Source organism: Amblyomma americanum, chromosome 3 (assembly GCF_052857255.1).
Source record: "Amblyomma americanum isolate KBUSLIRL-KWMA chromosome 3, ASM5285725v1, whole genome shotgun sequence".
Taxonomy (NCBI): Eukaryota; Metazoa; Arthropoda; class Arachnida; order Ixodida; family Ixodidae; genus Amblyomma; species Amblyomma americanum.
Window position 1 is genome coordinate 29,485,845 of NC_135499.1, and position 26,974 is coordinate 29,512,818.

Sequence of the window (26,974 nt, forward strand, 5' to 3'; positions counted from 1 at the left end):
TCGTGCGTGCTGACATGCGTGCTGGCTTATTTTTTTTTCTCATCATTCTGCATTTTTTTTTTAAATTTTCAGCGCATTGTATTTGCTACGAGGTGACTTCTATATGCGAGGAGCAATGCCGGCCATCGGCGCCTAGTTCGAATTAACCGATGTGGATACCGGCATATTCGAATTATCGGGAGTTTTGACCCATTGAAATACACAGGGCTTTGCCGGGACCCGGCCGTCAGTTCGAATTAACCGGAAGTTCGAATTAAGCGATTTCGAATTAATGAGGTTTTACTGTAACACGAATTGTAACCTAGTGGTTGCATGGTAACCGAGGTGGTTACAAAATGAAATAAAATAACAGGCAGCAGCGTGATGCCCGAGCATCACAATTGACAACTAAACTATGTCGATCCATTATATATATATCTCTGCCTGAAAGGCGCCAAAGTCGGGCCAGCCACTTTGTCCCAACAATCGTGTAAAATTTGTGGGCTTTGCTGCAGAATGTTCCGGATGGTGTCGTATGATACAGTGTTTCATGCAGCATAAACTTGCTAGTTAAGTTAGAGCCTAGCTCACGGAAGGGATTCAAACCGGCGGCCTAACCGCCAATTCCACATCTTTCCAAATCTTCATATGAACATTGCGGCTCAACCATTTGCCTCTGAGTGTTCAGTGTGGTGTCATAAGATTTCATGTTTCATGCAGCATAAACAGTCTAGCTCGCGGCAGGCATTCGAACCGGCAACCCACGTTGGGTGAGATAACGTTTGATATCCGATCGGTGCCTCAGTGTTGGCTCATTTTTTTGGTCAGCGACAGTACTGTGCTACTGAAAACAGATTTTGCATGCTAAAAAAAAAGGCTGAAAAATGAAACACGGGCATCATCATCACTAGCCATTTTCACAAGAAAACTCTGACTACATCATGACAGTTTTTTTTAGCACAGATTTTCGAGGTTTTACTTTATCTCACAAGTTGTTTGCAATACCGCAAAAGGTAGAGCACTGTTGTCCAATCAGGGCTACGTAAGACCACAAATATTCGCTGAAGTATGTCAGCAGTGCTGCGAATATTTTCCAAACAACTATTGAAGTAATCAAGAAAGTTGTTCAGAATAGTGCTTTGAAGGTACAGCGAGCGTTTCATTCCCTGGTTAAATTAACAGAGAAAGTCTGCACGGACACCGCACTGCGGAGGCCTGCTGTGAAGTGGTGCGCCACTTTTCGGAAACATGGTATCTGCCAAGTTGGACAAGTCTCCTGCACGCAGCAGCTGGACACTGGTACTCTTTCCTTCACAGGGACGGAGCCCCCAGTCCCGGGGTGAGTGGTGTGGAGGAACACATTTTGCTGTGCACACCGCTCTGATTGGCACAGATCCCCACAACCTTCACAGCACTGCAAATTACTTGCGAGTTGAATTATGGGTTACACTGCCATCAACTTCAAAATGATGGCCATGAAGCTCTCTTCAGTCTTGACGTCAGAAGTTCGAATCAAATGGTGGAAGAATTCTTTAAATCCAATTTTCTCAGCCATAAAGGCATCTTTTGCTGCCAAACAAAGGTGAAGATGGCTAGAAAGAGCCACAGAATTTTCAGTGGAAGCAAATACTGGCCAGTGTTATCCTTGGCAGTGCTTTGAGAGATATGGACGTAAATTGGAAGGAACAGAAAGCATAAATCAAATCACCTACCCATCGCAGCTGCTCAATGAGCTCGTGCTCCTCTCGTGCTCGCTCAAGGCCTCGGCGAATGGTGAAGTCACCACCCAGTGGAGCTGCAGCATGGCTGGGCCGCGGTGGTGTCCTCACACCATCACTGGCCACCTGCATCGGCAACAAGAGAACACTCATTTCCTCTATCTACATTGGAGCAGAGTTTACAATGTACGCACCAAATTTACAGCACACCTTAAGGTGGAATCCACACAATGCTCAAAATTTTACTCCAAGGTTGACCTTTTTTTGCACTAGCTGAGGTCCCATGTGCTCTAACAAATTTCAAAAGCCCCATTCGAATCTCCATTGGCCATGACTATGTTTTCTCCTCTCTGACACTTTGATCATGAACAAGGTCCCCTGTGCTGGGAGCCGAAGAGCCATTTTTCAATTCAGTCAGTCAGCGCCCTTGCCAGAGCAGCTTGGCTTGAGGCACAAACGACACAGTCACCGGAAATACAGGGTGGATAGAAAGAGCGCCTACTACTAGCGAAGTTTATTGCGGAAAAACACCCATTTTTTTATGCGCCACAACATTATACATGCTCATCCTCCTACAGAAAACTTGGACTTTTCGCCACAAACTTAAAACGTTCCTTCCCTGATAAAGCAGTTAGCATATACTGCAGCCTCATAAGACCCAAACTAGAGTATGCTTGCACAGTCTGGGACCCTTATACCAAAAAGAATATTGAGGCATTGGAGGCTGTACAGCGGAAAGCCGTGCGCTTCATCTTTTCTAAATATCGCACATCTGACTCTCCTTCCGTTTTAAAGAAAAAAAATGCCATCCCACTACTGCAAATACGTCGAAAAATCCAGAGACTAAAATTTCTATTTCTGCTGAAAAACAACAAACTGGCCATGAGTTCTGATGTTAACCTTGCACCCCTTGCAACTCGTGCCACCAGACATCATTATGCACATTCTTTAACGCCGTATCAAACTAAAATTAATGCCTTGAAATATTCTTTTTATCCACGCACTATCGAGGAATGGAACAAGCTGCCTTCTGATGTCATCATGTCCATTGACAAATTGTTGTCGTCTACCTCATAGTCGTGTTTATGCATGTTTTATTGTAAGAGTTGAATATGTCTCAGTGTATTTTACTTACTTATGTTTCGCGCAATGAATTGATATTAAAAATGCTGTATTTTTTTTTCCCCTCCTGCTAGGGCCCACTTAGGGCCTGCAGTATTTGTTAAATAAAAATAAAATAAATAAATTACCCCAGCCAGAATAATGCATCAGAAAAAGATCACCATACAGTGATCAATTATCAGGTTCTACATCGTCATCATCAGTCTGACTACACCCACTGCAGGGCAAAGGCCTCTCCCATGTCTCTACAATTGACCCTGTCCTTTGCCAGCTGCATCCACCCTTTGCCTGCAAACTTGCTAATCTCATCATCCGCCCACCTAAATTTCTGCCACACCCTGCTGCATTTGCCTTTTCTTGGCATCCACTCAGTTAGCCTTAAAGACCAGCGGTTATCTTGCCTTCGCATTACATGCCCTGCCCAAGCCCATTTCTTCCTCTTGATTTCGACTATAGATGTCATTAACACGCGTTTGTTCCCTTACCCACTCTGCCTGCTTCCTGTCTCTTAATGTTACACCTATCATTCTTCTTTCCATGACTTGCTGCGTTGTCCTTAACTTAAGGTGAACCCTTTTCGTTAGCCTCCACGTTTCTGCCCCGTAGGTGAGTACCAGTTCTACATTGGTCCATCTAAAAAACCTAGTTTCTGGTCTTACCAATGACATGCTAATGCACGTGGGCCCAGCTTTCTGTATATGATAAGCCTCTATTATATTCCTTTCGACCCGTTCCTTGCCTTTGCCGATAAACTTTACCTTTTCCAACACTGGTGATCTGGAGGGTTCCCCTTTGCATTGTTTTTCATTGAACGTTGGTGTTCGCTCGCTCTGCCATTGAAACAACGGCCGGTATGACCGATGTAGATATGCCCGCACTTGAGCAGTACCTCGTAGATGACCTCAGATTGGCAGTCCTTTGCACCGTTCAAATTTATAACATGAACCAACTAGACCTACAGCAAGTACTACTGCACCGAAAAATGTGCTCTCAGTTGTGGCCGAGTATACAGTTGGCTACATCCAGCGATGACGCAGAGGTAGAGCACCTGCCTCATATGCAAGAGGACCAGGGCTCAAATCCTGGTGCTGCGCAATTCTCCACCGGATCAAAAAAAACATCCGCATGTTGATGGAATTGCATAACCAGGCATGGGGTACGGCCTGATCTCAGTGACCAGAAACGACAACACAGTCCCTCACCAGAACAAGATTTGGCCACCTTGGTGTAGTACATGGCCAAAACCTTCTATGAACAAATCAATTAACCCTCAGCCATCAGTCCCCAACGGCTGCGGAGCAACTGACCAAGGTGGCGGTCAGACCTGTGACGCAGCGGAGGGTGCTAAGACTCCCTGGCTCCGGTAGGGCTGCCATTGGAAACTGAATCTGGCAATGTTCAGCACTATAACCCTATCCAGGGAGGCTAGTTTAGCAGTGCTGTTGGTGGAACTAGTGGGTGTTAACCATTTGCAGTCCGAAACTTTAACGTGGTTTGCAACCTATCCGGTTCGAAATTATTTCGCCCATTTTCGGCACCACGGAAGAATACAACAACTACACAAAAACACTTCAGTGATTTTTTACTTTTGAGATTTCTGTACCTGCCCAAGCCTCTCATTGGTAATTTGGCAGCATGTGGAACCGCTCGAAGCATTCTCTTTGGTGCAGTCCAGGATTTTGATTGCACTTTTGGCAGAAAAACACTGTTTCCTTCCGGCCCCTTTGGTTTTTCGGCCATTGCACACCATGCCATCTTTGCTGCTTTGGCCAGGGAGCTTATATGTGAAGTGAGGCCTGCCATCCAATCGTTCCTTGTCCTACAAACTTGTAGCTCGGCCCCGATTTTTAGAGCGGGCCCTCATATCATTGATCAGCTGTTTGATGAGGTTCAAGTGGTACTGAATGTGTTGCTGCTCTTTTAGGCTGTGTTTGAGCTGCTGAATTCTCATCAAAATAATGCTGTTTACAATGGAAACTTCCGGAAGCCAGAAAATCAGCTTCCTCCACCACTTCATGCTCCTAAGCCACCAGTGCCAATGCCTCGAGCTTAGTCGCTGCCGTCACTACTGCCACTTAATTCAGTGGAATCACTATTTCCATCGTCCAATGAAGGCACATAGGTGTCTTCCTCACTGAAATCATTTGTCACTTTTGCAGAAAGCTTGGCAATTTCTGCCGTACAAAGCACTAGGCGAGAACGCAGCTATGTTGTGCTGCCAGCGGTGTGTAAACAGATCCACAGAACGCTCACATGTGCCAAAGCTCCAAAGCACTTATGTGCTGCCACCTAGTTTACAAAAATACAAAAACAAGAAAATTCTAGTTCATTAATTGCCTAGGCGATGGCACATCATGCATAGCAAGACAAAATGCAAGCCTGCAACCATAGAAAAAGTTGTCGGGCAGTGCCCGACAGCGGACTGCTATGGCTGAGTTGCACAAAGGGTTTAAATAGGATGACAGGGCTTAGTGAGGTTAGAACTGATGAGCTGTATACAGTGCTAAAGGGAGGGCATGCACTATGCTATCGTGAAATAGCGTCTTCATCAATCAGGATATAGCCTACATAAAGCCATGATGACCAGATCATTGAAAGCTTCTATGAAGACATGGAATTGGCAATGAACAAAGCAAAATTGCAGTACACTGTACTAATGGGCGACTTCAATGTGAAGGTGGGCGAGAAGAAGGCCCGACACCAGGCGGTAGGCGACTATGGCATAAGCTCCAAGATTAGCAGGAGGGAGTTATTAGTAACCCACCGCGGTGGCTCAGTGGTTAAGGCGCTCGTCTACCGAGCCGGAGTACCCGGGTTCGAACCCGACCAGGGCAGCCGCGTTTTGATGGAGGCGAAACGCAAAAGGTGCCCATGTACTGTGCCATGTCAGTGCACGTTAAAGATCCCCAGGTGGTTGAAATTATTCTGGAGACCTACTACGGCACCTCTTTCTTCCTTTTTTCTTTCACTCCCTCCTTTACTCCTTCCCTTACAGCCCAGTTCAGGTGTCCAATGAGATGTGAGACAGATACTGTGCCATTTCCTTTCCTGAAAACAAAAACCAATTTCCATATTAGTCGACTTTGCAGAGAGAAATAATTCACACATCATGCATACCTTTTCCAGAAAAGAAAGAACAGGAAGTAGACATAGAAAAGCCCCAATAGTGAAACAAATAAAATAGACTTCATACTGTGTGCTTATCCTTGCATAGTGCAGGATGTGGTCGTGTTCTGTTGTGTTTGGTTTAGTGGTACATGAGCACCTAAGGCTATCATGCACCAAGCACAAGGTATAGAAAATAGTTTTCTGTAGGATTTTATAAAATGTAAAATAATTGTAGTGTAAAGGGCCTAAAAGGTTATTTTGTACTACATAGTGAAGGTAAAACGCAAAAATTCGTGAAATGGCTAATGGTAAAAGCTTTAAAGGTCAGGTAACCTCAGCAACCATCCTTAACGGGACAAGGATGTCGAGGCTCACAACCAATGAGACACCTTGGCTTCTTCTCATGAATGAGAAAGTGGCTGAGGTGTACCAAAGACAAGTGAGGCATTCACAATTTATCAAGAAAACCAGCCTGAACAGTGTTCTGAAGGTGCACTTCGTAACTATGCGATAACAGAGGTGTTTTGGCAGGGAACACATTTTCAGGACATATGTGCATGTGAACATACTTCTTCTGTCTGTAAGAGAAGGTTCACTGATTTCAAAATGGAGACTGTTTATGGGGGATGTTCTGTATGCGCCAGTTAGACGTAAACCAAGGTTATGCACGGGGTCCAGACGTTTTAGATATGATGGTCTCGCAGACCCATACACGATGCACCCGTAATCTAGGCAGTATCATACTAGAGCACGATAAATGTACAAAAGAATGTCCTATAGGACCTCCAGCATTTTCGTGAAAGCACCTTTAGGATAGATCGGGAAGCACTCTTCTTCAGGGTGTTGATGCGTGGAAGGAATGTGAGCTTTTTATCAAAAATTATACCTACAAATTTGTGTTGTTCTTTTACTGGTAATTCGATTACCCTTAGGTGGAAGGTGGGATTGTTCTGTAAGCCTTGTTTCAGTGAGAACAAGACGGCCAGTTTTCTGAGGAGAGAACTGAAATCTGTTTCTGTCTGCCCATGTTGCTAGTTTATTTATTGTCGATTGTACTTGTCTCTCGCATGTTGATATGTTTGTTGATGTGCAGGCTATCTGAAGATCGTCAACATGCACTGAGTACATAATTGATTTTGGGGTACCTTAGCTAAGGAATTCATTTTCACGACAAAGAGTTATACTTAAGACACCCCATTCTCCTGAACAAAATTCTTTTCTTCTTTCCCGCATTTCTTACAGTGGTGTGGCAGGTTTGAAGCTGTTCCATTCTTCAGTCCCATCGTTATCCTTTCTGTGTGGTGTCCTTGTTGCACTTGAATTCTAGAAGCTATGCACCAACTTGCCCCACAAAGTGTTTTATGTAATTAATCTACTGAATGATTCAATTGGACAACAACCACTTGTTGGGAGTCTATTTTTCTTAGCTGTGCTTTTGTACTTAAGATATTATTCTATGTAGCGTACTGTTTATGGGGGATGTTCTGTATGCGCCAGTTAGACGTAAACCAAGGTTATGCACGGGGTCCAGACGTTTTAGATATGATGGTCTCGCAGACCCATACACGATGCACCCGTAATCTAGGCAGTATCATACTAGAGCACGATAAATGTACAAAAGAATGTCCTATAGGACCTCCAGCATTTTCGTGAAAGCACCTTTAGGATAGATCGGGAAGCTCTCTTCTTCAGGGTGTTGATGCGTGGAAGGAATGTGAGCTTTTTATCAAAAATTATACCTACAAATTTGTGTTGTTCTTTTACTGGTAATTCGATTACCCTTAGGTGGAAGGTGGGATTGTTCTGTAAGCCTTGTTTCAGTGAGAACAAGACGGCCAGTTTTCTGAGGAGAGAACTGAAATCTGTTTCTGTCTGCCCATGTTGCTAGTTTATTTATTGTCGATTGTACTTGTCTCTCGCATGTTGATATGTTTGTTGATGTGCAGGCTATCTGAAGATCGTCAACATGCACTGAGTACATAATTGATTTTGGGGTACCTTAGCTAAGGAATTCATTTTCACGACAAAGAGTTATACTTAAGACACCCCATTCTCCTGAACAAAATTCTTTTCTTCTTTCCCGCATTTCTTACAGTGATGTGGCAGGTTTGAAGCTGTTCCATTCTTCAGTCCCATCGTTATCCTTTCTGTGTGGTGTCCTTGTTGCACTTGAATTCTAGAAGCTATGCACCAACTTGCCCCACAAAGTGTTTTATGTAATTAATCTACTGAATGATTCAATTGGACAACAACCACTTGTTGGGAGTCTATTTTTCTTAGCTGTGCTTTTGTACTTAAGATATTATTCTATGTAGCGTACAGAACTGGAAACACTTGAGAAATGTTTACCCAGGATGTCTGTTTCTTCCTCTACACTTATTTGTGTGAGTATCAGGGGCTGTAAGAAAAGGAATTGTGAAAAGGGAGAAGTTGCCATTTAATTTGTGAACTTGCTCCCACATTTTTTTGGATGTGACTGAACCGTTTATCAATGTAACTTCTTGTTTGTCGTTATGTTAACTCTTCCAGGAAGCTTTCTCGGCAATGCGAAGGATGCGCCGTGCACTAGCTCTTCCCTTTTTAAAGTTTATAAGATTCTCGTGCGCCAAGTACCTGCCAAAAATTCCCCAGGCTTTATTTTGCTCCTTTTTCGCCACTCTACATTCCTTGTTGTACCACACCTTGTGGTTCTGTCGAACCACTCCCGAGGACTGAGGGATAGCTAGGCGTGTCGCAGTAATGATGCAGGATGTAACCATTTCATTCAGTTAATCAAAACTGAGGTGGTCTGCAAATACTTTTCTAGAGAGGCCTTTTCCCTTTTCTGAGAGCCTATTAGCTTGCTCTCGGTCACTCCAAAGATATTCCTCTGCTTAGGACCTAAGCTGGTCTCCTGTAGGCATAAAGCCACAGGGGAAAGCGTGCTTAAAAGTTCTATTATGTCTCTGTAGTTATTTAATACTCCACAGCAGTTCCAGTGTATAAGGAACGCAATGTTGGACGATTTTTTGAAGTGCAGTTAACAACTTAGGATACTAGTTTTGGAGGTGCCATTACTGGGCTCTTATCTTTTCTTTTCGCTCAAGGGATTCCATGCCACCACTGCAGCGGGGGAAAGTTTTGAGTTGTATACATCGCCTTGCTAGAGGCTCTGGAGGCCCGCAGGTGTACGGTCTGTAGGCCTCTCCCGACTGGGGGAAGCCTTACACGCAGCTGTATGAGAGGCCAGCGGGCCCTTTTTCAGAAGTGGCAGGCCAGCCTTCGCTGCGCATACTGGGGGTGGGGGTGGCCCTGCCTGAGGCTTTGCTTGGGCGGTGGCTGAAGCCCGGTGTGGTGTGCCGCCCCTGCGCACCATATCAGCAGTGAAAGAACGTGTTAATGTTGTGTAATAGTCAATTATGCGCTTCTTTGAATGAAATGACTTCTTTTGTTTTCAGAGCAATTATTTCTTTTTCCGTTTTACATCTTGGGCAGTACCTTGAGTAGGCGGGATGATCTTCAGTTTCTGCAGCACAGCGCTGCTGCTTCACAGTTTTCTGAAACATGCTTATGTGAGGTGCATTTCGCGCAGGTTTGTTGACCACGGCAACTCTGCGATCTATGGCCATACGCTGACAGATGAAACATCTTCAGGGGTTTGGGACATAGTGTCGAACTTTGACCTTCAAGTAACCTACTTCAATGTATTCGGGGAGTGTGCTGGAGTTGAAGGTGAGGACGAGGTGTTTGGTTAGTATTTCTTTGTTTCATTTCCTATTTTTAATGTGAAGGACATTGGTGACATTTTGGTTTTCGAGACCATTAAGCCTTTCATCTTCAGTGAGCTCGAGAAAGTCAAATTCGGATATCACACCTCGGTTGGTGTTTAGAGGACGGTGTGCAGTTACTGAGACAGGAATATCCCCTATTGTGACTACGTCGCACAGTTTTGAGTGCTGGGTGTTGTCTTTAATTTCTAGAAGTAAGCCACCACTGGGCATTTTCGTCAACTTGTAGCCCATGCCCAAGGCATCAGTCAAACATTTGGAAACTAAGAATGGAGACATTGTTCTGGCAGATTTTTCAGTTTTTTCGCTGTGGATGACACGAGCTTTGGAAAGGTTTCTTTTGTCTTTCGGAAGCACTGGGCAGTTATGTCTTCGGTCCGCACTCTTTTCAGAGCGCGATCATTTTGTGAGGGAGGTGGAGCCGTACAGTGTGTTAAATGTTCGGTCACAATGCCAACCGCCCACCACGGAGCACAACACGGGGCAGGGCAGGAACTTGCAAGCAAGTCCTGCGCACGCCAGCTGTACACCCCAACTGTAACCCAATATGACGAAACACAGGGTAGTTCGCCAGACAAGGAGATTAACCCCCGCCACCAGGAAAAAAGGAAGAACTAAGAAATGAGTAGGAGACAGGAGAGTTGTAAGAAAGAGATAGAAAAGTGAAAGATAGAGGGGAGGATAGAAAAAGGTGGCTGCCGATTTCCTGCGGTTGGGTCAGGCTGAAGGTGCCGCCTACAGAAAGCTGGGGCCAAAGTGGTGTGTTGCCTCCGCCGAGGGGCCTTAACAAATGCTCGGCATCGGCTCAACCACCAGGATCACCTTTTCCTTGGACACGGCTTAGCCACGCATGGTTAAGCGTGGGAGCTCGGGTCTATGGTGATGCACTGCTCACCATCATCTCCTGTGAGCATGTCCCTGCGGATGCTCAGGAACCCGTGGTGTTGCTCGCAACTAACCAACATTTGCATGTAACAGGTGCACCTGCAGGGAGTGCAGGATGTGGGGGCCCTCGAAAAGATGCACTGTAGTGAATAAAAAACGGTAAGGTCTCAAATTAGACTAGACTTGAAGAGGGAACAGGAGAAACTAGTGAGGCAGAAGCCCATCAACAGTTAGCAGTAAGAGGGAAAGCAGAGGAATTCAGAATGTCGATGCAGAACAGATATTCAGCTTTAACTGAGGAAGACAACCTTAATGTTGTAACAATGTACAATAATCTCCCAGCTACCATTACAGAGCGCGCAGTAGAAGTAGGCAATGAGATTGTTAGAATACTGGCAAGCTCTCTCAGGAGAGGAAAGATCTGATTAAGAAACGTCAAACCATGAAAGCGTCTAGCCCTACAGACAGAATAAAACTGGCAGAGCAAGGTAGCCAACATAAGGAAGTTGATGTGGAGAGAATCGAGCGTGCTGTAAAGAATAGGGGTAGCCTAAAGGCAGTGAAGAGGAAACTAGGCATAGGTAAAAACCAGACATATGCATTAATAGACAAAGAGGGCAATGTCATTAGCAATATGAATAAGATAGTTAAAGTAACCGAAGGGTTCTACACAAATCTATAGACCTCCTGCTTGTTTGTAAACAAACGAGGTGGCGCTGCAGCCGCTAGCGAGCTCGTGGTAGGCAAAAGGACGGGAACTGGCGTCGCGGATAGGTGTTGAGCGCGGGTTTTCAAGGCTTGTAGGCGTGCTTCCAGTTTCTGCGAATCATAGCAATGGTCGATGCTTCCAACTTAGTAATTTGTTGAAGTACACGAGCTTGCGTTGGCCACGTGCGGCCTATAAAGAGAAATAGTTTTCCACTGTATTGTATATATGGTTAGTAGTAAACATGTAGAAAGCGTTCCTGCCGTTTATTTATGCGCTACGCATTGAATAAAACAAGTTTTGACACTCTGCACTAGCCGGAATGATTTTACTTCGGGACAATAGTGAGGGGAAGCGCTGGCCTTGTTTCGTCGGACCAGACGTGCGCTCATCGTCTGCTGACATACGTACGTGTCGCGCTGTGCGAAAAGTGGGGACAGCGTCGTGTCGCTGATCTCCTGTCTCGCTTAGCGCTGTTTTTAGCCGCATGACCACGCACAAGCCAGGCCGACTTGTCCTCTTGTTAAGCTGGTTGATTTGGCGAAAATTTTTGATTTCTAGATTTATTTTCTTTCCTAGCCCTGAAGTCTAGTTTCGTGAAGAAAAATTACAGCAAAATATTGAATACAAATTTATAAATTACACTTTTTAGAAATGTGGTCGTCAAAAATTGTGAGGTAATTTCTTTGATTTTAGTGCCGCATTTCTTTGACCAAAGCGAAAGCGAAGATGCCATAAACGAGGGAATAAACTGTAAGGTTCGTTTTGTGACCTCTCACATTTTCTGCGACTGGATCAATCACCTTCGTAATTCGCATGAAAATCAAATGATTCCATTTGTCGCAAACTATTCCTGAGACGTTGAGGCGCCTAATAAATCTCTCGATTTTTTCCCTACACGTGCAGTAAGTAGTGTTAGTTATTTCTTGTAAGAAACGTTTTCATGTAACTATGGATGCATAAGTACTGATCATATAGAAAAAGAACTAATCGCGTCATCGTACAGAACAGGGCTTTGTGTACATGCTGGCATAAAAAAAACTGCGCACTATCTACTCAATTATTTGAGACCTTGGGGGACTTGACGACGGTGTTAATTATAATTACCCAGAACTGCACCAGGTATAGCTATAAATAAAAGGAATTACTGAAACTAGCGTAGGAATTTCATATTTGCACCAAGTTTAGTTACATATCGCATGCATGAATAACGAAAACACTTTTCATTGCCGCGTCCCCTCTCAATCTCGCCACGTGTCTGTTAGTAGCACGCCTGCGGCTGCTTCTTTCCAAACAAGCTTCGCGATCATGTACTACCTCATGAAACATGACACATGCATGATGCAATGAAAAAGCTTATGGCGTTTAGCACACTTAAGGTACGCTATTCTAAGCACACCAACGCGACCGCGCAAGATTGACACAACTTCCCAGACTTCTTTCTACTCGAATGAAATAATTACGTCGTCATATCAAGAAACAGTTTCAAGTAAATATTAAATGTCATAAAACGCGCCATTAACATGGTGTGCTATTAACAAAAAAAAAAACGCATTCCTTGGGAGCGAGTGAACCTATCGGCGCCCCGTGCACTCCGGCTCGAGGTGATAAGTACGTGTGCAGCTGCATATGTCTTTTTTTTCTTCCTTGAGCAATTATCAGCCTAGTTCAGATGAATGAACGCAGTAACCTGCATGCTATTAAGTGCATTGAGTGGCAGTGCCTATCGACTCCGAGACTTCGCGCTTTACTATCGTGGCCCAATGCCTGTTAACCAGTTTCCAAATGCGGCATTTATGCGCGAGAAACCTATCGAGGCTAATTTAATATTTTTTATGCTAATACGCGGATCCAGCAGTGACGCAGCTGATCAATACATGCTGCTTCTGCAGTGCACAGGCTTGAAGCAGCCGCCGGTAGCTGCGGCAGCTGCGGTAGGCACGGGCAAGCGGAACCTGTTTTGCCTACCATGCGAAAGTCGCTGCTAACATCACAGCGCCACCGCATCTTCGTGACGTCGCGGGGTGAAGGAGGTCCATACAGTAGCGAAAGCAATCAGGACATTAACGAGAGAGCCAGTAGCACACAGCAATGAAACATACCACCAGTAACGAAAGAGGAAGCAAACAAAGCCATAGGAACAATGCAAAGGGGGAAAAGCTGCTGGTGAGGATCAGGTAACAGCAGGTCTGTTAAGGATGATGGGGAGATTGTGATAGAAAAACTAGTCACCCTGTATATGCAGTTATGATCAAGCATACTGGAAGCTTGGAAGATTTAAAAACTGACATCATTCATGGTGAACGTAGTGTGAAAGACAAGAATGAAAGGAAGAAGCAAGACACGACACGAGCGCTAACACGTAACAGAGACTATTGTAAAAGCGCTAACATGCAACAGAGCCTGTTGTGAAGTATATTTCGTTTACTATGGGCTCTGTTGCATCTTAGCACTTGCATCGTGTCTTGCTTCTTCTTTTCATTCTTGTCTTTTGCTACCTTCACTATGAAACCGATTCGACTAACCCAGATTTCCACCTGGCCCTTTTAGTCATAAGAAAGAAGACGCCAAGGACTTGAAAAATTAGACTGACAAGCTTATTCTTTATTGCCTATTAGTATTTACGGAGGTAATCGCTAATAGTGTCAGGAAGACCTTCCACTTCAATCGACCTTCCACTTCAATCGATTAAATGACCAGGCAGGTTTTAATAAAGGCTACTCGCCAAATAGACCGTATTCACACTATGAGTCAGGTTATAGAGAAATGCACAGAATATAACAAACCATTACATATAGCCTTCATTGTTTCTGAGAAAAGCATTTGAATCAGTAGAAACCTCAGCATTCATGCAAGCATTGCGGAATCAGGGTGTAGAAGAGCATCATGTGAAAAAACCCAAATGCATCTATAGCAGCTGCACAGCTACCAGAGTCCTCCATAAAGTCAGCAATAAAATTACAATACGGAAGGGTGTCGGGCAGGGAGACACGATCTCGCTAACGCTATTCACCGCCTGCTTACAAAAGGTATTCAGAGGCCTGAATTAGCAACAGTTGAGGACAAGAGCTAATGAGGAATACCTAAGTAATTTGCAATTCGCTGATGACATTTCCTTGCCAAGTCCCTCAGAGAATTAACTGCAAAGCATGATCAATGAGTTAGACAAGCAGAGCAGAAAGGTGGGTCTAAAAATTAACATGCAGAAAACCAAAGCAATGTTCAACCGTGTAGAAAGGAAACAGCAGTTCACAATTGGTAGCGAGGCGCTGGAAGTGGCAAGGGAATATGCTTACTTAAGGCAGGTAGTGACCGCAGATTCGAATCACGAGAGGGAAATAACTAGAGGATTAGGCTAGAGCACATATGGCAAGAGCTCTCAGATCATGAATGGCAGTCTACCAATATTCCTGAAGAGAAAAATAATATATAAACAGCTGCATCATACCGGTGCTCGCCCACGAGGCAGAAACGTGGAGGATAACGAAAAGGGTTCAACTTAAACTGAGAAGAAAATGCAGCGGGCTATGGAAAGAAAAATGATGGGTGATTACATTAAGGGACACAAAGAGAGCAGAGTTGATGAGGCAACAAATGCAGGTTAATGACATCCTTGTCAAAATCAAAAAGAAGAAATGGGCTTGGGCAAGGCATGTCATGCAAAGGCAAGATAACCGGTAGTCGTTAAGGGCAATGGACTGGACCCCAAGGGAAGACAAGCGTAGCAGGAGGTGTCAGAAAGATAGGTGGGCGGATGAGATGAAGTTGGCGGCAATATAGTGGCTGCAGCTGGCCCAGGACAGGGTGCAATGGAGACGAGGGGGGGAGCGCAAACGTGCGAAGGGTTGTGAAAAAAGAGATGCTACTGCGAACTGAGACACATTTTTCTTTTCTTTTCTTTTTAGTCCCAAGATAATCTATGTCAGAGAAGAAAGTGCAAGCCATTTCCATCCCGGCTAATTGGAGAAACCTCCGGTGAAGCTGTAACTGTGCCGTCATCTGTCATGAACGTAACTGAAGGACGAATTGGCACTAGCATCTGTATTAAAGAACAAGATATAACCAGAAGACGGTTCTGAAAGTAAAAAAAGATATCTCTGTTTTGAATTTCCAACTAGCGTGGCCGTTGTAACCATCGCACATACCGTAGCTTGCGTTTCGGGAACTCCGTCGGTCGCGTTATCTCGGGCGCTGTCGCCTGCTTTGCGGCAGCAGTCACAGACAGTTTGGCGTCGTTTTCCCTCACTCGTTAGTGATGTCGGTGCTGTGACAACTACGGCGGTGTATGGTTTTGTGCTCATGACTGTAGAAATTAAAAAGAGTGCAGCGAGACCTGCATTCATATGATGGGAACCCCTACCTATGCATGCTTTCTCGGGAGCCATCGCTCATTTCGGCGCCGTGGATCATGAACTATGATTTAGTCACTGCTGTTGACGAGGCAGTCGTCATGTTTAGTCCGCAGAAGAGCCGGCACATCGTGGGAACCGGTTATGCAACTGCATGTTAACTGAATTCTATTGGTGTCGCATATAATGGTCGAAATCAAGAAGAAGAAATGGGCGTGGGCAGGTAATGTAATGCGAAGGCAAGATAACCGCTGGTCCTTAGGGGTAATGGAGTAGGTTCCAAGAAAAGGCAAGCTAGGTGTGCGGATGAGATTAAGAAGTTCATGGGCATAGGGTGGGTGCAGCTGGCAAAGGACAGGGTTAACTGGAGAGGCAAGGAGGAGGCGTTTGCCCTGCAGTGGGCATAGTCAGGCTGATGATAATGATGACGATGATATTAGCATGGACAGTGAAGACCACTGCGTGATAGTGGTTAGCTTTGAAGCGTTTGCAGAAATACTAAAGAATTTTTTTGCAATTGTCTACGATTGTAAGGTACATTGTGCATGCAATAAATTGCGCGCACTCACTCTGCACAATGATCCTTCTGTATTGCTTGGACAGTATGCATGGAACGACTGCACATGTACTGACTGTATTATGCACAAAATGGTGTACTGAAAATGTCAGCTTCGCCATTTGAGATGAACCTACCACCTCTGATGCATCGACACACATTATCTGTATTATACTGAATGCTGTAACATAGACATATAGTATATTTTAAGAAATATCTCTTTTGAGTAAAAGTAACGGGAAGGATATATATATGTTGTCAAGGCGTTTATTTGAAGCACCGGTCGGTTGGTCTTGGTTGACCGGCGACACGACGGGCACACTCAGAGGCGTCGTTCGAAAAACCCAGCTGCACTTCGTCTGCTTCTTCGTTGTCCCGCTTGAACTCGTCCGCTTCTTCGCTGCGCTGCGCCTGTCGGTCCCATTACAATTACTCTCCCTCCGAAAAAGGAGCCATCCTGGCGACTTACGGAGAGGAGAGGATGGGCGGGTCATAGTAAGGCTTGAGGCGCTCAACGTGCACAGTTTCGCGCCCCCGGCGACGGTGGTCCGAAGAGGGAACGAGCGGCTCAACGATATAAGTCACCGGACAAGTTTGGTGGACAACCCGGTAAGGTCCGTGAAAGCGAGACAGTAGTTTCGTGGCGAGGCCGGGAGTGGAGGAAGGCACCCAGAGCCAAACGAGGGCGCCAGATGGGTATGACGCTGGAGGATCCGGGGAATCCCGACGGTGCTTCTGATCCCATTGTTGCTGTGTGGTGAAAGAGCGGGCAAGTTGCCGGCATTCTTCGGCATACAGGTGAGCTTCGGGGAGTAAGGTGGTCTCAGAAGGGTCAGGGTGATAAGGAAGGATGGTGTCCATGGTGGATGTAGGCTCCCGGCCATATAAGAGGAAGAAAGGAGAAAACCCCGTTGTTGTCTGAGTAGCTGTGTTATACACGTACGTGACGAACGGGAGCACTTGACCCCAGTTGGAGTGGGCGGTGTCAACGTACATGGCGAGTATGTCACTCAGAGTGCGGTTGAACCGCTCAGTCATGCCGTTGGTCTGGGGGTGATAGGCGCTGGTGTAGCGATGAACGATTTGGCATTGCTTGAGCAGGGCCTCGACGGCGTCCGAGAGAAAAACACGGCCGCGGTCACTTAGAAGTTCTTTCGGGGCGCCGTGACGAAGAACAAGACTGTGTAGAATGAAGTGAGCGACATCGTTTGCGGTAGCAGATTTGAGAGCCGACGTTTTGACGTAACGGGTGAGATGGTCAACGGCAACGATGATCCACCGATTATTAGCCGAAGTAGTTGGAAGCGGGCCATAAAGATCAATGCCGACGCGGTCAAAGGGACGGCAATTGCCCAAATGATGGCGAGACATTCTTTTTCTGTGACAGAATAGTTTGATTCCGCCTTGGTGAGGGCGCGGCTGGCGTAAGCGACGACGTATTCCGGATACCCAGGCTTTCGCTGGGCAAGAACTGCGCCCAAGCCCACACCGCTCGCGTCAGTGTGAACTTCTGTCGGACAGGCGGGATCAAAATGGCGAAGGATGGGGGAGAGACCAGCAGGCGGCGTAAAGTGCTGAACACGGTATCGCAGGCGGGGGACCAAGACGAAAGGTTCGGGCTGCCGGCAAGAAGCTGCGTTAAAGGGGCGATGATACTGGCGAAATTTCGGATGAAGCGGCGAAAATATGAGCATAAGCCTATAAAACTGCGAAGTTCTTTTCAGGTGGTTGGTTTGGGGAAGTCAGCGACGGCGCGAAGTTTGGCAGGGTCAGGAAGAACGCAGTCTTTGGAGATGACATGGCCTAATATTGTGAGCTGCGTTGCACCGAAGTAACATTTTTTCAAGTTTAGTTGGAGGCCGGCGTCAGTAAGGCTAGTGAGTACGCGCTGAAGGCGGTGCAGATGGGAAGGAAAATCTTTGGAAAAAACGACAATGTCATCTAGGTAACACAGACAAGTTTCCCATTTGAGGCCACTGAGAATACTGTCCATCATCCTTTCGAATGTGGCTGGAGCATTGCAGAGGCCGAATGGCATCACATTGAACTCATACAAGCCGTCTGGGGTGACCAAAGCGGTTTTCGGCCTGTCGTTCGCTGCCATCGGGACCTGCCAGTAGCCGGAGCGTAAGTCGAGGGATGAAAAATACTCCGCTCCCTGCAAGCAATCCAGTGCGTCGTCGATTCGGGGTAGAGGATAAACATCCTTGCGTGTGATCTTGTTGAGACGGCGGTAGTCCACACAGAACCTGATGGAGCCATCTTTTTTCGTCACCAAGACAACAGGAGAGGCCCAAGGGCTGTGAGAAGGCTGTATTATGCCGCGCCGAAGCATGTCGTCAACATTGTCACGGATGACGCGGCGCTCGCTCGGCGAGACTCGGTACGGTCACTGACGCAAGGGAGCGTGGGTTCCAGTGTCAATTGTGTGAGAGACGGCCAATGCGCGCCCCAAGGAGGGCTGGGAAAGGTCGAAAGAGTTGCGGAAGCGGCAGAGAAGTTCCAAGATTTGGTCACGGTAAGCGGACGGAAGGTCGGGAGCGATGTTACGACGAAAGACGTCGATGGAAATCGGATCGGGCGCTGTCGCACAACAGGCTAAGGCAGTAACTGGGGAACAGGCACGGGTATCGGAGAACTCGGAAGCAAGAGCAGGGTCCAGTTCTTCAATAGAGCCTAGGCATTCGCCGCGAAGAACAAACGACGGGCAAGAAAATGGGTTGGTGACATAGATGGTGCAGTGGCCATCGGAAATCGAGACAACGGCGAATGGAATGAGGAGGCGCTGATGGCGAGTGGCTGCTGCGGTAGGTGTGAAAAGAACAGGGCCGCTGAGGAAAGAGTCGGGGCGGAGCGGAACGAGGGCTGAAGAGGAGGGAGGTATGTCGGTGTCGGCAGCTACAAGAAGCTTAGCGGAGCGCACAGGTAAGTCACACAACGAAACATCACACAGGGGAGAAAGCTCAAGTTCCGCACGGGCACAATCAATCACTGCACGGTGGGTCGAGAGGAAATCGCAGCCGAGGATGACATCGTGAGAGCAGGCGGTCAGCACAACAAACTCGATGGTATAGGCGACGTCGTTGATAGAAACGCGGACCGTGCAGGCTGCGATGGGGTGGATGCGCTGAGAGGTGGCCGTACGTAGTGAAAAGTCAGACAGCGGCGTTGTCACCTTACGAAGTTTGCGGCGAAGAGCATCACTAATTACTGACACTGCAGCACCCGTGTCGACGAGCCCGAGAACGGGGACGCCTTCAACAGACACCTCAATCACGTTAGCAGGAGAACACGGAGGACTTAAAAAGTTGGCAAAACACGCAGTTCTTGCCTCCTGAACTGCGGCAGTCAGTTTTCCTCTGGGAGAGGGTCCGGGCGGCGGAGCATCGGAGAAATGGAACGTCGACGAGGGGAAGGCGAGCGGCGAGTAGGGTACTGGGAGCGATGTGTAGAGGAGGCAGAAGAGACATTAGGCAAGGGCGGCCCGGAATCGTAGCGGAAATTGCGCATGAAATCGTCAGAACGAGGAGATCGCTGACGGCAAAAGCGTGCGACATGGCCCGGAAGACCGCAGGAATAGCATATCGGTCGATTGTCCTCGGTACGCCAGGGGTTCGTAGGGTTTCGGCGGGGTCGACGAACCGGGACCTGCGGCGGGGGTATAGACGGCGGTGGAGCATAAAAGGCCGGGCTGCTAGGGTAGGCGGCAGAGGTGGGCGAGCGCCGTGTACCGGTGACTGCTTCAGCATAGGTGAGCGGCGCTGCCACAGAAAGAGATGGGGGACTGGATGGCAGAACTGCAGCGACCTGCTCCTGAATAGCACGACGGATAGTGGGCGTGAGAGATGGCGCCAGGTCGTGTGCGGAGGGCAGACGGGGTCGGGAATGTGATGCAGCAGAGAAAGCTGGCGAGCGATCTCTTCGCGGATGAAGTCTTTAACCTGCTGCATGAACAGGGACTGCTCAGCAGACGAGCCACAAAGGGCCAAGCCAGCAAGACCCCCCGCAGGCGCGCCGGACTGCCGTGTAGATGCGCGTTGCTTGCGGAGTTCGTCGAAGCTTTGGCACAGCTGGATGACGGTAGCGACGGAGGTGGGGTTCTTCGCCAGCAGCATCTGGAAAGCGTCATCAGCTATGCCTTTAAGTATGTGGTTGACTTTATCCCCTTCGGACATGGAGGGGTTGACACGCTTGCACAGGTCAACGATGTCCTCGATGTAGCTTGTGAACGTCTCGGAAGGAAGCTGAGATCGAGCACGAAGACGTTGCTCGGCGCGAAGCTTCCGGACGGCGGGGCGGCCGAAAACGTCGGCGAAGCTCGTTTTAAAGGACGACCAGGTGGGAAGATCGGCCTCATGGTTGCGAAACCATAGGTTGGCAACGTCCGTTAGGTAGAAGAGGATGTTGCTAAGTTTCACGGAATCGTCCCACCGATTGTAAGTGCTGATGCGCTCATAGGAGGCCAGCCAATCGTCGACGTCTTGGCCATCGGTGCCACTAAATGGAGAAGGGTCACGCTGGCGCTGCACCCCGTGACAGAGTACGGTGGGTTCACTCGGACCTTCCGGCATGGTGGCGGAGACGAGGAGCGTTCCACTTCGAAGTTCCAGGATGAGGACCGGGACGGGAACCGAGGCACCTCCACCAAGTGTCAAGGCGTTTATTTGAAGCACAGGTCGGTTGGTCTTGGTTGACCGGCGACACGACGGGCACACTCACAGGCGTCGTTCGAAAAACCCAGCTGCACTTCGTCTGCTTCTTCGTTGTCCCGCTTAACTCGTCCGCTTCTTCGCTGCGCTGCGCCTGTCGGTCCCATTACAATGTCAATAAAACCATGAAAAATATGTTCTCTTTTCTCTGTACAGTGGCCCAGCGCTGCCGTTGCCATTGTTGACCAGCAGCGCAACCAATATTAACTTGCCACAACAGCAAAGAAAATGTGTGAAAAACTAAGCCGAGTGCGTGGCCGTGCACAGAGCAGGCAGACAATGATACATCCACCCACCTTCCCTGGCAGGCTCGATTTTGGACCAGTTAGAGGCCATTTATAGTAGCTTTATTGTGTTCTTTGCACACTCAATTGTCAGTAAAAGAAGAAATCATTAAAATCTGACAAGTAGAAGGGTCACAGCGCCACCCGCAAAATAGAAGGGCTGGGAAAATTTTACATTTTGAGAAAAATGCAAAAAACGAATTGCAATCTTAGAAAGGATTTTAATGAAACAGAAGTAAAGAATTATTGATCACTTTGACTTAATATGCTCCCGGAGAGTAATCGGCATCAGTTTTACCCCTCTGTCTTCTTCGTGCTGCGGTCTGAAAAGCTGCCGAGGCAGCCCGCTTTTTTTCGGCCCTCACATTGCAGTGCATGTCTTTCTCAGCTGCCCTTTGGCTGCTTTTTTCGCTCTGGTTTAGCTGCAGCTCTTTTAAGATGGCTGAGTTAGCATTTTGTGTACCCATGTTGAAGTGCATTATGGCTACTGCAACTGCAGTCTCGACTGCAAATAGTGACGCATTTTTGTCTTTCGGCACAAGACTCCAAATTAGGGAGTGCAATGCCTCGTTTGCATTTTGCGTCCTATTTCTTTGACAACGCTGTAGTAGCGTTCTGTCAGCCAAGCACTGATACACTGGCAGCAGTGCAGTCCCAACACACTCGGGGAGATTGTACTTATGGTTTGGTGGCAGCTCATTTTTTGCCTTGGCGACATTATACTTGCACCAAGAATCTTGACCACTTGGGCAGAGACTGTGGTTGGGCCTGTCATCTGTAGAAGTTATGTGGTTATAGGTAGCAATTACAGATGAGTGCATTGCATCCAGATTTCCTGAGTGTGATTTCAGGGCCCAACCATAATAACTGGACAACTTGGTGATCAAGTCGCCAGTTAGTCACCCCTTGCTAATGATGCGCTCTCCATCTTCAGTCTTGTGCTTCTGCACCAAGTTGCGAAGTGCAGCTCCCATGCATTTCTGCAAGTGGTTTATGCAGTCCTCTTTTTGGACATCAATAAGCCCGTACACTTTAGCTTTCCGAACTGCATTGTATTAGCGGCTGTTGCCATCATATAGCATTGTTGTGTATCTGAGGCCATGGATGGAGACCGATCGCTGAAAAAGCACCAATGATGCCTCAACTTCCATCTGACCGGCCTTACTTCTGGTGTTCTTTTGGCAGACATGGCGAGTTTCCCAAGCTGCGTATTCTGGGCTGTCAGGACGTGGTGCACACTCGCAGCCAAAGCAAAAATTTGATAAAACTACATAGTCCAGCACGTAACCAGAGAATAGCTCTATGGCTGTAGCAACACCTATGTGGGAGCAATGACCCCTGGTGTGCCAAGTGCCATCAAAACAAATGGCAATATTTCCCGGGTTGCTGATGTTTAGTTCCTGGTACAGCTCCTTCACTGCTGTGGCACACACAGAAAAGTTCTTTTTGCAAGCTGCTGTTGCTGCTGGTTGCATCTTTGCTTTCAAGTAATGCTGAAAAGTCTTATTGTGCAAGCCTCTATGCGAGATCCCAAGTCCAACAAAAATATCGTTTAGTGCCGTCTGGCCATTTCCCGTGCTTTGCATAGCACGCGTCGCCAGCAGATGGATCTCGAAAGGTCTGCAGTTCTCTTGCCCCTCGACTCTGCGCAAGCTCCACTCGGACCCGACGTCGCCACAGTTGGCACATTTTAATTTTAGTTTCACAGCCAAACCGAATTCGCGCGCGTCCTTTTCGATAGCCACCACCCCATGGCACACGCGGCACGCCGTAGACACCAACAAGCTGTTCACCGCTTGCAAATCGACAATAGTGTACGCCATTCGCGACAAACTCGGTGCACCACGTTCCGTAGTCAGCAACGTCATCTTGCGCTCCGTCGCTGACACAGATAGCAGTTGTGTAGTTTTAGCTTCGTCCCGCCGCTGCGGATCTTCATATTCAGCACTTGTAATAACGCTGTGTCAAACCTCACAACGGTTCGGCTGGCTGCCTCCGCTGTCGGTAGCAGACGTGTTGGAGATCGCCGCAACGGCGGCCGTCTCGCTCGCCGTTCTGCGTTGTGCTGACATTGCCGTGGAAGCTTCATTGGATTCGTCTCACCGTTGGAGATATTCATAGGCACTTCCGTATGTTGAGTCCATCCTTGCGCAGTCCGGGCGGCTGCCTGCGCTGTTGGCAGCAGACGCGCCGCGGACTGCCGCTGAGGCGACAGTCTCCCCCGCCGTTGTGCGCTGTGTTGGTGTCAAGCTTTCCGTTGCGGTGGAAGGGTTCGCGGCCGCCGACCTTGATGACAGCGGTGCCTCATTGCACTTCACAGCACATTTTTTTCGCTTTTTTGCAAATTTGTGCACAACAGCGAACTTCCGACGCTCGTTCGGCATCGTTCATGGCAGTGACTTTTACAAAATGGCGCCGTCAATGACCGCTGCCACTTGCTAGGGAAGTCCGTGCTCCAATCAGACGCGGCCATTTTTGTCACGTGATGGCTGAAGGCCAATAGCAGGGCGCGAAAGTGTGTTCGTTTTTGCTTTGTACCTTCCCTATGGAAGCACAATGGCGGCTGGCCTTTGGTGGGAAAGCATGCCGAAAGAACGCTCTTTTGAACCAAACCGAGATGGCCGCGCTCCAACGAGCTGTTTTGAAATTATGGACGATGCAAAATAGGCTATTTCGCGGCATTTCGCGGGCGCGTATTTCGGTTTTTGCCAAATAAATTGCGATTATTTGATAAAATACAGCTCTTTCAGCCCTAAATTTTGGCAGGTAGGCGCGGAAAAGCAAGAAAAATTCAAAGGCAGTGAAATTGAAAAACTGATTTTTTTTGCGATTTTTTCGTCTCCAAGACCAGTGCCCCCCCTTAGGAGAAAGTCCCACAGGGCAGGAGATTTAAGTTAGGGAGTAATTTCTCATTAGCGTCCACCTGAGCACAGCTATAAGGCTACAGAGAAAAGTTACATGACTTTCTGCTTCAGCAGAAGTTTCAGTTAGTAAAACAACTGCTCCGGACAGGCATGGTGCCGAGTTCGATACCTAGAGCATGACAAATTTTTCTTCCACAATGAAGATTGTAGAACTCTGCTAGCTTCTCTTTGTAGCCATATGGCTGCAATCAGGTGAATGTAAAGAGCAATTACTTCCAATTAGAAGTCAAAATTGTGAATGCAGACGAAAGCGAGTGGTGCTTCAGTGGCCTCTGTCAATAACCAGCAATGGTGCAGAAAGAAAGCCACCCAGAAAAGTCATCCTGCTGCACCTGCATGAGCAGCAAGTGTGATCCAGTTCATCAAGCACCACCGAACAACCACTGTGTGACACATCGTACAGTGAGCCTGGATGTAACGAACCTCCATATTATTACGAAGTTTCTCCATCATCCCCGAACTCCCCCCCCCCCCATTGAAGCATGTGTATTCGAGACCTCCACGCAGCAAAGCTGTAGTGGCGCTTAACCTTGATATAACAAACTTGCTACGCCAACTATCTGTTAGCTTGTGCTGAGTTACGAAGTCTGGCAGAAAAGTTTCACGACAATAAAGCATGAACTGACAGGACAGGAACATCTATGATCGCAACGAATGACCACAATTGACACAACACACCGTGCTCCAGTGCTGTCGGCGCACCTCCGCTGTATTTGATTTTGGAACCTCACAGCATTTGGTACAACAGTTGATGCTCAAAAGCAGTGAAAAATAACACTGCATAGCAAAAATGAATCAGTACAAGCAGTGCACTACCATTGTCACCGCATAGCTCCTGGGGTGATTCTGGCACCCATAACTCTCGCGTGTCAGGAACAGGGGACAGTGCCGGTGACACAAGGTGAAGAGTCCGTTTCAAGGGGCAACAGCGGCGGGCAGACTGAAAGAGGGAATGTGTGGAAAGAAGCATGTGCCTCTGCAGCCGGTTTACGGTGACGACGCGACTGTGTGTGCTCTGCTCAACCACCTTGCCTTGCCTTCCCCACTCCTAGCAACATTGCAAAAAACAATATTAGTCTGGGCTAGTCAGTACATTTCGCAGGAAAAGGTACAGCGCAAAAAGACGGGACTAAAGGAGTGGACAGACACAGACGCTGTGTCTGTCCGCTCCTTTAGTCACGTCTTTTTGCGTTGTACCTTTTCTTGCGGAAAATTGCACAAGCTGCAGCAGAGGTGGTGGCAACTTTCTGTAAACATTTTCAAGGTGATTACACCTTCATTTATTTTGCTTTCTGTTCTGCACTGCCCTTTTGAGTCTTCCCACAAAAACTGCATATATCAAAAAACCTAGATGTAAAAAAAAAATCGTGGACTTTTTTCAATTTCGCTATATATCCAAGTTTAACTGCACGTAAATGCACTTTTCAGTTTCTTTTTTTTTCCTTGTATGCTTCGCCCCTTTACAATTCAGTAATGCAAAAAAGCCACGGTGGCAGATGACTTGCACTGCATTCCAGAGCTTCACATCGCATGCCTCAATGTTTGGCCTGCCGCTATGTTTGCACTAAACATATTGCACCAAAGTTATCGTAGTAGTAACTAAAAAATCAGGCTACCAGGGAAACCAGAAGAGAAGAGTGTAGCTCAATAGGCCATTTTTATTGCCCACGATTTCGAGCATATGAACCGGAAACACATCAACGAAGTTCCACTGCACCCGAGGTGACTCAAGCAGGAACGTGTCCAAGAGTCCCTTTTCTAAACTCATGGAGCACTCAATTGGCAAGGCTCAAATCACCAGATCCCATTGCTGGAGCCAGTTGTTGCCAATTGTTCAATGCAAGCTAGGCGTGGTGACATCGGAGCACAAATACTTATTCCCCACCGTTCGGTGATAACAGTTGCAAGGGTGCACAATAAACTGTTTTGTTGCATACTGCTTCTTTGTCCAGTGTCCTCTGAACATCAAGCTGTCCAAATGTCACCACCAACAACTGATATGGTAAAATAACTTTACCACAAGGGATTTCCCATGGTTTTCATACCTTGAGGTCATGAGGCATCATGGTATAAAAGGTCGCAACTTTTTCAGCATGCTTCTGCTGTCCTTCAACAGATCGGCAGCCACCAGATCCCAACCTGCTTCTCTCCTCTGCATTTGCTCCGGTGCAGGATGCCTGTGAAAACTTCTTTCTGTGCTCTTTTGTTGCTTTGTTGCTTATCCAAATTATCGTGCCCACGCAGCCTATGTTTTGGGTGACAGTAATCTTGAGCACACTTTTCACACGCTCTACAATGCTGGCATAACAGCACGCCACATTAACTGGTCAGTCTGCGGCAGAGTCATGTTCGGCACCATCACTACACACCATGCTGACTGGACTTGATGTAGTGACATCCCAGCAACACACCATACTGACGCAACACACTGAGCAATTCAAGCACAGTGACGTCACAAGTGACAACACTTCGGCGTCACATGCACTCTGCTAGAGAAGAAGACAAATAATGACGAGCAAACGATAGTACATGCAGCACTGCCAAACAGCTGCCGCTATTCTCACGTAACACTGCGGTTACCGTCCTGCATTTTTTTTTAATAATCATGGTTTCTCACAAAAGCCTACATGCAAGTTCACGGTCATTCATTACAGAAACAAGAACTGGGAAACAAGGCTGAAAGTTTAAGCAACCTATAAAGGCTATCCTTCGACCACACTAACAATTTACTCTCTGAGTAGCAGTTTCCCAGAGAAGGTTTCCCCAACGTACCGGTAATACCCCTGTCAAGTGCACAAAATGAAGTGCACTTACGAAGTCACTTGCTAAGAGTGCACTCTAGCACAGCTAAATGGCGTAACGTAAGT

General features: G+C 47.2%; 1 protein-coding gene across 10 annotated transcripts in view; it reads right to left on the bottom strand.

Annotated features, from left to right (window-relative positions):
• Positions 1-26,974, bottom strand: part of Lrch (Leucine-rich-repeats and calponin homology domain protein) — a 314,440-nt gene that overhangs the window by 86,044 nt on the left and 201,422 nt on the right. For all 10 annotated transcript variants that reach the window (XM_077657196.1, XM_077657188.1, XM_077657195.1 and 7 more), the window contains one exon: positions 1,692-1,823. In XM_077657196.1, coding sequence (XP_077513322.1) covers positions 1,692-1,823 — 132 coding nt within the window. The remainder of the gene's footprint in view (positions 1-1,691; positions 1,824-26,974) is intronic.